Source organism: Leopardus geoffroyi, chromosome A3 (assembly GCF_018350155.1).
Source record: "Leopardus geoffroyi isolate Oge1 chromosome A3, O.geoffroyi_Oge1_pat1.0, whole genome shotgun sequence".
NCBI classification, from domain to species: Eukaryota; Metazoa; Chordata; class Mammalia; order Carnivora; family Felidae; genus Leopardus; species Leopardus geoffroyi.
Window position 1 is genome coordinate 64,550,182 of NC_059336.1, and position 14,894 is coordinate 64,565,075.

The 14,894-nt window shown below is 43.5% G+C and overlaps 1 protein-coding gene across 6 annotated transcripts in view; it reads left to right on the plus strand.

Annotated features, from left to right (window-relative positions):
• Nucleotides 1–10,333, plus strand: part of CAMKMT (calmodulin-lysine N-methyltransferase) — a 411,053-nt gene extending 400,720 nt beyond the window's left edge. For 3 of the 6 annotated variants that reach the window (XM_045445907.1, XM_045445910.1, XM_045445905.1), the window contains 2 exons: nt 3,703–3,834; nt 9,744–10,333. In XM_045445907.1, the coding sequence (XP_045301863.1) occupies nt 3,703–3,834; nt 9,744–9,821 (210 nt within the window). In that variant the 3' untranslated portion in view covers nt 9,822–10,333. Of the gene's footprint in view, nt 1–3,702; nt 3,835–4,568; nt 4,988–9,743 lie in introns of those variants that run through there. The other 3 variants (XM_045445911.1, XM_045445908.1, XM_045445906.1) reach the window with 2 other exon arrangements.
• Nucleotides 10,334–14,894: the final 4,561 nt, after the last annotated feature.

Sequence of the window (14,894 nt, forward strand, 5' to 3'; positions counted from 1 at the left end):
TTTTTCTTGTTTTGATTTTTGCAGCCTAAATTGTAAGGCATATTCCTCTGATTGTACCAGTGTCCTGCTCCACTGGGGACAGGGAATTCTAAAATCATTCCTTATGGGGTGGATGCTGGCACTCAGCAGCTGTTTATTGAATGAATGGATGATGTACTATTGTCCCTCCTAAATACTGATTCACACCTCAAAGGTGTCTGTCTGTATTCAATAAAGTGAAAAAGAAAGCATTTTAAAACTCAAAACTGAGTAATTAGAGATTAAAACTACTGCTCACCCTTTCTCTTTGTTGTGGGCACAGTATTGTGCACAGAAGGCTGCCCTCTGAAATCCCATCAGAGCTACGGACTCTGTAAAAGCTTCCTGGGGAAGATCATCTTTCAAGAATAAGCAATAGAATGTGGCCTTCGAATTCCCTGAGACTTGCATTTCTCAGATTACTCAACATCTGGATTTCGTTTATTCTCTCGACAAGTATTGACTGAGAGTCTACTATATGCTAGGCACTGAGAAAATGCAGTGAATAAAACATTAGAAGATCCCGTTGTCATGAGCGTCCGTTCTAGCCGAAGGTGACTGGCAGTAACAAACAGGGATATAATGTGTGTTAGCGGTGATGAGCCCTAAGAACAAAAGTGAAGGGGGGAGGGGAGGGGAGCGTGATGGGGAAGCAGCTGCTGTTCTAGAGGGTGGTTAGGGAAGGACAGATAAGCTGGGACCCAGAGACGGAGAGATGTCTGGGCGGAGAGGAATGCCATATGCTTAGCTGGGTCCCCCTACAGCTCACCCTGACCAGCAAGGGGTGGGGGTGGGGAGCATGTGCTTATAAATGTAAACACCAACCCAGCCAAGAGCCCTGTAGCCCTGTAAACATTATGATATGTAGCTCAGATAATAACTGTTAAAAATCAACTCTTCAGGGGCTCCGGGCTGGCGCGGTTGATGGAGCATGCGACTCTTGATATCAGGGTTGTAAGTTCAAGCCCCACGATGGGTGTAGAGATTACTTAAAAAAAAAAATAAAATAAAATCTTGAAAAAAAAAATCAACTCTTCAATTTTAACTGTGAGACAATTTTTGCAGGTGACTTGAAAATAAAGCAACTGCCAGGGCGCCTGGGTGGCTCAGTCGGTTGAGCGGCCGACTTCGGCTCAGGTCATGATCTCACGGTCCGTGAGTTCAAGCCCCGAGTCGGGTTCTGTGCTGACAGCTTGGAGCCTGGAGCCTGTTTCAGATTCTGTGTCTCCCTCTCTCTGACCCTCCCCCGTTCATGCTCTGTCTCTCTCCATCTCAAAAATAAATAAACGTTAAAAAAAAATTAAAAAGAAAATAAAGCAACTTCCATTATTCACAGATCCAGACTGGCAACCAGCTCTTAGAAATGACTAAAATGACCCACTAATATTCCTTTTTTTTTTTTTTTATGGAGACTTTTGCTCCCCTGCCGAGACCATGTATTATATCCAGTTTCACATCAAAATGAATTTTTGCTGCTAAGTTTGAAAAACGCTGAAAATAGCGATTAATATTGGAAAAGCTGACAGGACCTGAAGTGTGGTGGCGTGATTGGTGCTGATATAATTATGTGCCTGAGTGTGCACATGTCTGTGTAAACACAGTATGAAAACACACTTGATGTCCAGGACACTATATCAGTGTATTTTCTTGCAGGTGGATGAGGGAAAGAGAGGGAAAAAGAACTGATAGAATCCCTCTGGCATTGTTAAGTGGTGTAGATGTCTCTAGTCTTACATTGACATAACCTTGATTTTCAGATTATTTTTACATTCATCATCTCATTCGATCCTCACAACTTACTGGAGTTGGGGCGGGGGGGGGGGGGGGGGGGGTTGCGGCTTCGTTCTTCCCGTTTGGTGAGTGAGAAACCTTGGTGGGTCGGCTGGGATGACTGAGGAGACTGGATTACGTCATCCCCAAGGTCCCTTCTCGTTCAACAGTTCTACGGCTTTTTTTTTTTTCCTTCTTCTAATTTTCCTGAGGTGACAGCTGTGTCATGGTGGAGACCCTCTTAAGCCCAGAACGTTTATCTGCCACGCAGTTCCTCCTCGTCTTCTTCAAGGCCTTCACTGCATGTTTAATCATGTGTGAAATGTAATGTCTACCACACAAGGTCATTGAGGGTACCGTTGATGGGATGGAAGGGAAGGTTGGTGAAGCACCAAACACACTGGTAGCTATTATTATTATTATTGCCATCGCTATTACTAATAAGGAGGCAGCGTAGTGTCATGGAGCGAGCATCAGCCCTGGAGTCCGGTAAGTTTCCAGTCTTTTGCCGGTTGTGTCATCTTGGCCAATTATTCAACCATTGGGGGCATGCTGTAAAAATGGAGCTGATAACACCTCCATTACCGGGTGGCGTGAAGAGCAAATGAGGCCAATGGAGCGCCTATCCCAGATGCTCCATAAATAGGTGGCAGTAATAAATGAGAAACCACCTTTCATAAGAAATATTTTCATGACCCCCTCAAAACCTGAAGAAGCATTTCACAGAGGTGAAGTACAACCTTGAAGTTAACAGAAGCGTATGGTCATCTTTTGAACGAAAAGAAAGGATTTGGAAGTTGAGCTCTTCTGTGCATGTCTCAAGAGGGCGCGGAAAAGTCCGCTTGCAGCCAAGGGTCGGCAGACGGACATCGTGGAGTCTCCTGTCCAATGGCCTTCTAAAATCCAGTGTAGATTTTACTCAAGTCCCTCCATCCTTTCCACGGCAACAAGCTCATGAGGTTGTGCAGTTTATTTGGAAAAGCCCGGCGACCCTCATTATACCGCTTTCTTTGGAAAGCAATCATTTGAGTACCGCAAGGAGCTGCTTTGTTCTAATGATGACTACCATGAAGGATTCGATGAAGTTGGAAACCAAGATCTGGTAGCCTTGTCTCTGACAGCATGGTCCCGGAGAAGGCTGGTGGTAGCAAAGAGCAAAATTCTCCAATAGAGATTGCACTTAGCTGTCTCTGTGGAGAATTTCTTGGAACTGAGTTCTCAGGGCACAGTAATAAACTAACGTCCCTAGGCGTCCGTTGCCACACACACTGGAGCTGTGTTGTGGACAAGCTGGTAGCTGCTAAGGAGTCGCAAGGTGGGTAGCACTGCCGTGGACCAGTTACTCTAACATCTAGCTGATGGTTTGAACCACTGGACCCAAGAGAGGTGTGTGTCGTACAGAATACCGACTCTGGGCCACATTTTATTTATCAGATGCGTTAGTTGAAAAGGGAAAGACAGGGGCGCCTGGGTGGCGCAGTCGGTTAAGCGTCCGACTTCAGCCAGGTCACGATCTCGCGGTCCGTGAGTTCGAGCCCCGCGTCGGGCTCTGGGCTGATGGCTCAGAGCCTGGAGCCTGTTTCCGATTCTGTGTCTCCCTCTCTCTCTGCCCCTCCCCCGTTCATGCTCTGTCTCTCTCTGTCCCAAAAATAAATAAATGTTGAAAAAATTAAAAAAAAAAAAAAAAAGGGAAAGACAGCAACATTTGAATGCGAAATACACGTATTTTTTCTTGCTCGATGTATATCTGTCCTCGAAATTATTCTCGCTGTGAATGCCCATCCTGTGTGGACGTCTCCAAGAACAACTGTGTTTTCTACCTGAGAGCAGTACGTTAAATGCATTACCCAATGTTTGTTGTGTTTGGTTGCCTTCCAGGTTTAAAATGTGTGAATTTCCTTTTTAATGTTCTAGGGGAAAGCAATGGTATTCGCCCCACGCCGAGGGAATACTTTAAACCAGTTTTGCAATCTAGCTGAAAAAGCTGATTTCTCTATCCAAAGACATGAAAATTATGATGAACACATTTCAAACTTCCACTCCAAGGTTAGTTTTCTGCTTATGTTAGATAACACTTTAATCCGCATTGCATTTTGAAGAGATCATGGTCTTTTTGGCAGGTAACCTAAATATTTGATTAAAGCACTCCTTAGGTGTGCTGCTTCTGAACAGCTATTTGTATCTGATTATTTTTGTGTGGTAAAGCCATCTTTTATCTTTGCATGTCTAGAAGGATTTTACAGAAACCATTCCTGTTTACTCCTTTCTCTGAAACAAACTAATCTTTTCATTCATAATAGACTAATTTGTAGGATGCAGGGGAGGTGGCATAGAATGAATGATAAACAAGCATTTATATTTTAATGAAAAACCTTCGGCTTTTAAGTAGGTTAAATGCTCAGCTGCACTGAAATAAATAGAAGGTGAATGTCTAATTGTATCATGTTGGACTGTAAATCTTTATCTCTGCTTGCTTTATGGCTGGGTCAGTTGGCAGTTTGAGACTGTTAAATCTCATACAGAATTTCACAGTTGTGAGGTTATATGTCAGATCGAGGAGCTACAAGATTTAGGTCAAAAGCACTTATCTGAGAGTGATTTCTAAGCTTGCTTACATAAAGCAATGTTATCAGCCTTTTTATTATTTATAAGTATAGAGCAGTATAGGACACTGAGAGGCAAGCGTTCCACTGAAAACTTTTTAGGAATCTCACCTTTGCTAATACATATCACACTTGCTAGTCTAACATGTATTACTTCTGTAATTTTGTGCCTTACAGAAATCTCCCTTCTTTGAGCTAGTCTGACCTTGGCAAGAGACTTTGAACTTGTCATGATTTTGCAAGTTGTGAATGCAGAAAAGTTAAGCCCTGACCTTAATTTTCTCCTGAGAAAACGGGAAGAGCATTCTTTATTACCCAGGACTATGATATAATGTCGAAGTATGTTGACTTTTGAAAAATTATATGCAAAGTGGATCTGATCTTCAGGCACGAGAAAGAAAATCCTTACTTTGTGGAGATGGGTTCACTCTTTTGGTTGTCTGAGGTTTCATTTAGCCCCCCTGGGGGTGGGGGTGGGGGAGGAAACAACGATGCTTTGTGAACTGAAAGGGTTAAATCACCTCCTCTGCCTGGTGGGATTGCCCTTTGCTTACAGTCAGAAAATAAAAAGAGAATGGCGTGTTATTCAAATCTGACCTGCTTCTCCAGAATGAGATTTTCCTCTTTTGCAACCCCTCCCCAGAATAAAAGGAAAGCCTCTGAGGGCTTTACCAAGTAGGGGAAGGGTCTCTCCTCTACCCAAAGGGACAAAAACAGCCTTCTCTCCTGGATCGGGCTAGAGCTACAGGGATCAGCCTATGGCTGCTTAAATGCCTTGTCATTCACCTTCCCCCTAGAACAACAAATGCTTTCAGTTTCTCAGTCACAGATCAGGAGAGCAAAGGCAAGGGTTTGTCCACCAGCGGAGACGGTCAGCGTTGTGCCTGATACCCTCCGTGTCCTCCCTGCAAGATTGGAAGTGTGCTGGGCCACGTGAGTCTTTCGTGGCCACGTCTCCTTTGTCTAGAACTTTAGATTGTCAGCGGCTAGCGGACAGCAGCTGCCTCTATTTTCAATGCTGTACACTACCCTGCTAAGCATAGCACGGTCCATAAATCGCTAGACATGCCTCTTGTATTTATATTGTGTCACGTACCCACAGGTAGGTAGTACTCGGTAAATAACCATGGACTGGTCCCACGGAAGTAAATTTCCACAAATAACCAGGCAGCCTTAGTTTTCATCTCTTCATGATTGCTCATAAGTTAAAACTCTCCACTTTGCTGACCCTGGGCTAAGAAACAGTTTCCCTCCTCCTCAGCTTATGAGGAGTTAAGAGTTGCGTGTGTCTCTCAGCAAGTGGAGCCGCCAGGGGAATATTCTGCAGGGTTGGGGCGCCCCTGACTACGCGGTACCAAGGTGAACCCAAGATGTGTATTTTTTAAGGATGGGGGCGGGGGGGGGGGCAGTTGCAGCTGGTCTGGTGTTCTAGCAAAAGAGCGCCTCTGGTCCCTTCTGCCCCGGAAGCACAGAATGCCCTGCCCTCCTGCTTCGGGCGGCGGCGCGGATAACCGTGTGCCGCCTGGCGGGTGTGTCCGGGCGGCGCCACCCGGCTCCAGCTCGCACGTGGAGGTCTCCTTTGCAACCGAAGGCCGCCCAGACAGGGCCGCGGGCCAAGGCGGAGGGAGCGGGGAGCGCCCCTGCTCCGCGCCGAGCCCCGGTGCTCTTCTCCGGGGCGCCCCCTCGGGCCCCTGCCCGCCGCCCGCCCCGGGGCTCCGGGGACGCGCTGGGGACCGCGCGGCCGCCGGGAACCTCCACCCTGGCCGCTTTTGTTTGCCGCGTGCTAATAGCCAGGGCTTAAAAGTTTTCCATCTTGCGCGGCAATCAGCTTTCTTCCTCTCCGTCTCTGGCCAAAGCCCCACGGTCCCTGGGCCGAGCCTGCTCGCAAACGGAGGAGCAGCGTTTTCCTTCGGGCTGCGTGTTATCCTCTTAGCCCTACTGTGTTGGAATAGAGCGTAACCAGCTGGAGGACTGTAAGACGCCTGATAATGCCGCTCTTTTCCGCTGTCCCGTCTTAATCTTGTTACACAAATGGTTGTGAAGAGATTCATGAATTTTAATTTCGCCCTCTGCATTAGTGCCTCACGTCACTCATACACAGCTGGCTTCTATGCTGAGTTTTCCACCCCTCCTCTTACAACAGGGGAAAAAATTAGTTACAATCTTGGCAGTAGTGGAAGGTAAAAAAAAAAAAAAAATCTACAGATTTAGGCAACCACCCATGAAGCTGATTAACAGTCAGTGATCAGGAGGAACAGCTTTGCCTCTTAAACTTTTCACCTCTCATTGTTAACTGTGAAATTTTATTTCCGTTAAAAAGCAAGCCTGTAATCAAAACGGTGCCATTCTGCACTTTTCTGCCAGTGCTTTTGTTAAATTGTGCCCACACCATGCAGCCAGCGTGCTCAGGAACCAGGCGGCCGAAGGTGTGGTGTTTTAAAAAATATCGCCTTTCTGTTCCTCCAGGCGACGGGGAAGAAAAATAGAACACTTTCCTCCTTCCCAACCTTTTGGTTTCCTCCAGGCTAGGAATCCCGTGCCTTGCCCGTGTCTCAAAACCTTTAGGATGTTACGATAAGCAAATTGTTTCTCAAGGTGGAGACCTCACTTGGAGCTTACCGCTGGCTTGAAATCAGTTGATAAAAATACTCTCATTCATGCAGACAGTCTTTGAAATCTACATGCCACAGGTTTTGGGGTTTGTTTCTGTTTTTGTTTTTTTAACTTTTGCAAAACCACCGGTGTGTTTATTTTCTGTATTTTGTAGACTCCACGGTGAAAACAGCCTTGGGCTCATTTGTGAAGTCGGTTAAAAGCATGGCCGTATTGCACTTCTGCTTATCTATTCAAAATGCCACTTTACAAGTGGCTGGTGCTTATAATCTGTGTGGTGTGCTGTTGATAATTGTGGATACTGTAAAGGGTAAACAGTCTGAACTCTGTCCCTAGTGCTGCTGCTCGCTCAGCGCCGTGGCGAGGCTGAGCGTGTTACATCCAATTATGAAGTAAAGCATAATGTTACTAATAGCCGCTATGTAATTTAGTTGGGTCCTCAAAGACCCTGTTTTAACCGATGAAATTGAAAAATTGTTTTATTCGCAATTTGCTTTTTGTTCATTTTTTTTCAAGGTGGTTTTCATTTCTTAAAATTGTAATTATCAATTGAGCAGAGAAGTACAGCCTGGGCAAATGGAATTACTCTTAGACCACATCACATTCCCTCGTCGACAGCAAGTATTTCCCAACAGCCTTGTGTGTGTTCAGGTGCCCTGACATGACAGACTTGGTTCAGAAATGATCTGGTGCTGGGGTGTGGTGATGCCTTTGAGGGGCGTTGGTTCTTCCCCGTGGCAGGAAGGGCTCACAGTCAGTGCAGGGCTGGCCCCTGGCCCCTTCTAGCAAGGAAGCCTCTGCTTTGGCCTCCAGAGGTCAGCACAGAATCCAAGTTAAAAGTGATTTCTAACCCATATTTACAGAAGAATTATTTATCCCACATATTACCTCGGGGACTATATAAAGAGCTCATTTGAGTCTCTGTATATTAGTGCATTGTGAGTGAGTAGGTCAGCTGACTCACGCTGAGTAATCAACTTTCCTCCATCCCCAATCCCTGAGGAAGAACCGAGAACCGAGCTAGCCTGACCCCCTCTTCCCTCTGTAATGTATGTCAGCGAGCTCCTATCACTGGGGCGGCTGGCAACAAAGGTATTTATAGCTGGCAGGCCCTAGGTAGTGGGTTTGGATTGGGAAGTTTGTGAAGCCATTTTCTTGGCCTTTTTTTTTTTTTTTTTTTTTTGGAGAGTGATGTTAAGGGACCGTGTGTTGGGGATTAACACTGTCACTACTTTGGCGGTAACAAAATTCCAGGGGATCTTTCTAAATAGGCAACTAATCATCTGTAAACAAAGCAAAGTCCCGTCTAAGAAAACAGAAGGAAGTTACCTCAGTGACTGCACCACCATCTTTTCTTGTGAAACTGGGTTAGAGAGTACAGGCGAGGTTGGCTTTCTGTTCCCCAGTGAGGGAGGTAAAGCCGGCCCGTTGCTCCTGGTCCTTACCGGTGAGGGTGTGTCACAGTTTGGGAATATGATTTAGAAGAAACATGAAAAAATTCAAGTTATTATGCCCCAGACCTATACTAATCCAGGAAAGTGTCATGTTGGAGCCATTCATGTAGTTTGGGGGGGGGGGGGGGTTGGGGGGAGGGGAGATAATCTGATTCAAAACAAGAAAAGAATTGGTTCCGTGTATCATTAAAAGAAATATTTATTTCTGATCCTTATCACTTAAAGACTGAATTAACAATTGGCTCAGAAACGCCAATGTCAAAATACTAATTTTTGTCTTTATAAATAGCAAATTATTTTTTGCCAGGAGACATATAAATACGACCGTCAAAGTCTTCTGGTCGAATGAGGAAAAGAGTACTCTAGATTTGAGAACCCTACTTGGATTTTTAAAACTACCACGGAAAGGCCCTCAGAACTTCACCTGAATGGTATCGAAGCTTGCTGCTCTATTGTTGGACTCTGTTTTCCTCCTCAGAGAAAAGAGTTTTTGAATTATCATTTATATTAACCCCCCCTAAGGAGCAGCTGGAGAGCCTTTGAAATGTCTTAGGCCTGGAAACCTGTCCCTTGTGCCCAGGTGCTGCCAGTCTCCAAGAGATCTGAAATGCCTGCCCGCCTTGCTCCTGGGGCTCAGGTGTGGGACACGGTAGACCAAGAGCAGAAACTTCGATGCCAAATGGCTGGTCTGGTGCAGATGACTGAGCCTCCAGCTTTCCCTTCACTGAAGTGCCTCACAGTTCATAGAGGTCACAAATACTGTCTGTTTATGAAAAAAACCACCCTGCTCTCCTCCTTTCCTCCTTCCCTCCTTACCCTCCCCCCACCCCTCCCACCCTCCCAGGAAACATCCCAGCCTGGTGCATGGTACTATCATGCCAATGCCACTGAAACTACTTTGAGTTGCTTTTTTTGATTTATTTTCCAGAACAATATATTCGGGTAAGAAGTCTTCGTTGCATTCGGCATGAAAAACTACTGGCAAACCCATAAGAGACTCTTGAATACAGAGAACAAACTGAGGGTTGATGGGGGAGAGGCGGGGGAGAGAGGGAAATGGGTGATGGGCATTGAGGAGGCACTTGTTGGGATGAGCACTGGGTGTTGTATGCAAGCGATGAATCATGGGGATCTACCCCCGAAGCCAAGAGCACACTGGATACACTGTGTGTTAGCCAACTTGACAATAAATTATATTAAAAAAAAAAAAAAAAAAAACTACTACTACTGGTCAAAATTCCTAATCTGAGTCTCTTTACCCTTTTTGTTCTGTTATTGTTTTCAGTTGAAAAAGGAAAACCAGGATGTATATGAAGAAAACCTTCATTACCCGCTTCTGCTTATTTTAACCAAAAATGGATAGAAGATTAAGATGTTCAAAAGACGAAGAAAACACCAAGTGCACAGGGAATATTTTCACAAAAACAGAAGTCTGGGATGGGATTTTTTTTAAATCCTCCCTGAGGAGGCTCCCTGAGGCCCCCTGAGATTTGTGAGCCCTCCCCCGCCCCCACCACCTTTGCAACATTCCACATGTGGGTTATGGAGTCCACCTGTCCTCACTCACGTCATTTCCAGCCTTGCTGGACTCCTCCTTTTATCGTCTGCTCTTCTTGTGCCAAACCTTTGTTTGTCTTCAAATATCTATAAACAGCCTGCGATTTGAATTGGACTTATGAGAATCCTAAATATTTTTCCTTTTGAGACAGAATTTCTTTTGGTTGATTCCCTCTCGCGCCAGCCCTTTTAGAAAATATCTTGGTCTTTGTTTTACTTTGTGGTGGTAGTTTTTAATCTGTAAACAGCTAACATCATGATTCTTTCCTGGTTGAGAAAAGAAAGAAATAAAGGCATATCTTTCTCACCTCCCTCAAATTAATTGTATTAAATCTGCCATCTTTTTTTTTTTTTTTCTGTCTCTCTCTCTCTCGTTCTCTTTTTCCTTTTCAACAGGATGTTTTTTTCCCTGTAGATGTATAAGAAATGACTACATCAGCCCAAAGCCTCATAAACTGACCGTTTGTCCTCTGGACACAATAGCGTGGCCAGCCCTCTGCTCCTCCTCTCCAATTATGTGTGATTAGTCTCAATGTGTTGTGTCAAGGAGGAGGAGTGTGCTGAGTGCTTATTATCTGTTTAGGTACAAGAAGAGCACATTTAGGCTCTGACTATGAATGAAAAGTGAGCCTTTATCGGGGCTCACATCTAACTGCTGCTATTCTCCAGGCCTCTTTCAAAATAGGTCCTTTCCAGAGAAATTTTGAATAAATGGTTGCTAAACTGGATTGCGACCAGGGGGGAGTTTTTAAAAACTCAATCACACAATTATCTTATTTAAAGTAAGTACATCTTGTTGTGTGCTGGGATTCAAGTGTGTAATAAACATTTAATAGGTGCTACCTAGGATTAAGAAAGAATGACTTTTCTGCGGGGAACCCAAGCATATCCTTGCCTGGTGCATCCGCGAGAAGCTTTAATGCCTTTTGTGGGAATTCAGATGTTTATCTGTAAGGAATCATCTGTGCCCACGTTAGCAGTAATGTCATTAGTAGGTTAGCTATATATGCTCATATCTTCAGTGGAGGCAAAGCATGTATCTCGTGCGATACAATTAAAGTGCTAGGTGGGAGACTGGGGGGCAAATCCTTTTGCATGTTAAACAAACTTAGCTGTCATAAAAACAGCCACTCTCACATGTCTCCTCTGCTCACTTCTATCATCAAACAAATTTTTCACCATCAGTTTGCATGTCCTTGTATTCACCACTTTTTCTGCTCCATTAGAGCACCTAGATGGATCTCGGAAGGCATAGGTCAAGTCGCAGTTAGATCATACATTTCTTTCTCACAAAAACTTGAATTGCAATGCCAAGCGATGGGCTAACATCACAATAACAGCAATTTATTCCTCTTTGGATAAAACAGCAGTCTATTCTCAGTGCTAGATAAAGACCAGGGCAATGCAAACCAGCCATTTAGCCGAGTAGTTCAGCTAGTGGCAGCTCTCCTTTGGCGACTGTATAGATTGCACACTGGCTTCACATTTTCTTGTTTAAAAATTAGAATTTGGAATGTTTTAAAAGGCAACACAGGTAGTTCCATTTATACGGGTGGAAAAACAGCCGGAATTATTTCTTCCATAAAACCTGCAACTAAATCAGCCAGACAAAGGAAGCCCATCCCTACAGTGGCATCTGAGATGGGCTCTCCTTTTTCTTTTTTCTTTAAAACGTAGAGAATATTGTCATTTTTTTTTTCCCATGAGAAGGCGTGAATCGGCAAGAATTCCATCTGCATTTGTGTGTTGTGGGTGTAGACATCCACTGTTTATTTCTTTGGGAGAAATTTTACTTTAAAAAGGGACTAGTGATGTATTCTTTTAAAAAATGTATCTGAGAATGGTATGTATAGGTTCCCAAGCTTGAGATGGGGTGTAAGAATTGGGCTTTTCTTGCCAAGAGATGCCTGGTAAAGAAATAAGCTTATGGTGATTAAAACCCAGAGGGTCTCGTGTAAAATGTTAAAGGCTTCATAGAGCTGATCTTTATGGGCTCCTCACCTGGAGAGGTCTCTAGTTCAGGCTCTTGGGAGGTTGGTGAGGAACTCACGTTGTGTGGTATTGAATAATTTTAAGGTGTTTTTATTTCCTGAAATTGTAATGAAATGCCAATATTGAGAAGGAAAAAAATATATAGCTGCTTTAGAAAGGTTACCATTTTCATTTCTTTTGAACTTTATGATTAAGAACTATTTGTATGCCTCATTGTTGGGTTGTATAATTGCAGTTGAAATGCCCCTTCCATAATTGTCTATTAGGTAATTATATATGTGTTTGTTTCAAAAGGAGGCCTGTCCACTTAAGAAATCAGTAGGATTATTATGATATTCCTCTTCTCCGTGTACCTGTATCTCCTGATAAAACTCATGATTTCCCTTTATCATACTAAGTAGATTGGGTTGGACGTAAGAATGTTTTCCACATCACCCGTGGTCAGTCCTGATGCGGTGGTATGAACAGCTACATACAACTTGGTTATAAGAAATATATTTTATTTTATAGCAAGACATATGCTGTGAATTGGGATGAAAGTGCTAGCAAAGAGTACCTAAGAGGTTGATGCTATTTTGTATAAATTGTGTATTTTGTTGGCTTTTTGACTGAGCATGAAAATGTAACTTCCATTAGGGAAGGGTAATTTAGGTGCTCAGTATTCAGCAGAAAACTTGTCGGGGCCATAAAAGCTTTTCTGGCTGGTTCCTCGGGTGTTTTCAGAGAAGAGCTGCCCACCCCTTGCTGATTTTCCCTTTGGCTTCAGTATGGGCTGAATTTACCACGGCATACCTGTTGAATCAATTTGGGGGATCCAGCAGTTAACCGTGTGAATGGAAGGATTAGTGGCCCTCCGGAGCCCTATTTCAACAGCCAGGTGTCTGTCCTGAACTAGTTAACTGCTTTTGACACTTGAAGAAGCTGATTTTAATAGCATAGGCAGGAGGCTGTTGTGGTGGTGGGTTTGTTGTGGTTGTTGTGGTGGTTTCCTTCTTCCCACTGCCAAAGTGGAGCATACCTTCTCCTAAGGGTTAGACTTTCCCTTGTTTAATAGGAATAGACCGTCCCCTTCCCTAAACCCAGCTTCCATGGAGTTTGTCTTAGCATTCGACTTGTTTCCAATCTGTGCCAAACAATTTGGTGGCATCGTCCAGCAGGACCCTTTCATTGGATTCTGGTAGTGGAGGAGGGAGGACACCCACATGAGGGAGGGAATGAAAGTAGATGTAGGTGTGCCCGTGCCCGCACGCAGGTACACACACTCACACACACACACACACACACACACACACACACACACACACACATTTAGAAGGAAGATGAGGCTATTTAGACCCTAGATTGGGGCTCCAGTTCCCAGATTCCAGATCTGCTCCTCACACCAGATCAAAATCTCCTGAGTTCAGATAGCCCGAAATGTCATAATTATGCAGTGTATCTCATAGATTAGAAAGATTGATTTGAAAGTCAGTCTCCTTAGAAACTGAATTTAGACAGGGCAAATATGTTTTCCTGAGTGGACTGTTTCCAAATTAGGAAGGAGCTTGTTGGTGTTTCACAAACCATTAAGCCCGAAATGCCACTTTTAATTCTCAGACTTTGTTTTACCCAGGAAGCTGACTGCCTAGGCTGTGGTTAAAAGCTCACTGTGCTCACTGCCCTGGAAGTCTGCATTTGGAGTCTATATTTTGCCTTTTTTTTTTTTTTTTTTTGGTCTCCCTGACTTTTCAATTAATACATTTTTTAAATAGATAAAACAGATCATACTGTGACTTTTAAAATGTCAACAAGCTTGTAAACAGAAATGTAATAAAATGGCTAATAGGAGATTCAATAGTTAATAGAGGGCCTGAAGTGTGAGCAAATACAGTAGCTGTATATTGGAAACTGTGCAAGTGAAGATGGCTTTAGTATTGCAAACTGAGGAAGAAAATTGTTTTTAATTAGCACCTTCATAAGAACTGCTGATTAATACTGTTTTGTTTGGTGAAAAGCTTTCAGCTGAGTAATTTGTACAGCCATTACAACAGTTTTGTTAGAGCGGCACTCCTGTTGTTAAACACAAACAGCAGATGATAATGGTGGAAGATGAGTTTGTCATGTAACAATTTACCTTATTGAAAAAAGCTTTATATAAAACCCAATACAGTAGGTACCAGCAGAAATCACATATTTTAAATCTTTCCAAAATTGCAGTGTGCCATGCTTGTGTGTGTGTGTGTGTGTGTGTGTGCGTGCGTGTGCGCGTGTGTGTGTTTTCAGGGACTAGAAGCAGATTTTATATCATTTATAAAATTATATATACAATTTAAAGGTGGTGTAGCATGGACAGACCACTTTTTCAGCAGCGTTTTACATCAGAGCAGTAAAGTGGCCGTGTATTCAAACACTTTCGAACTACACAAAGCAGGTTGGAAAATGGAATCCTAATTAAATAATGTTACTCAGATGTAAATTTGCAATGGGATGGGATGTAAGGAAATAAGAATTGGTGTTTCTGCCTTAGGTGGGTTTATCACACATGGGATCTTTTTAAAAAAAAAAAATCTCAAGTGAAGTTTAATTAACCTTTTTTTTTTTTTCTTCCTTTGGAGGGGTTCTAACCCACCAGGGAAAAGAGTGCCCGTTCAGTGACACTTGACCAGGAAATCAGAGGCTGATTTCAGTGAATTCCTATCATATGGATATTGCCCGAGCCACAAGCATGGGAACTTGTTTTTTCTTTTTAAATAAAATGCAACGTATAGCATATTTGCATTAAAATATTACACCAACCAAGGCTTGTAAGAACTGTAAATTACTGGAGTGGAGTAATAGAGCATGAAGGTTTTTTTGTTGTTGTTTTGTGGGGTTTTTTTGGGTTTTTTAATTTTTTTTTTTTAGACAG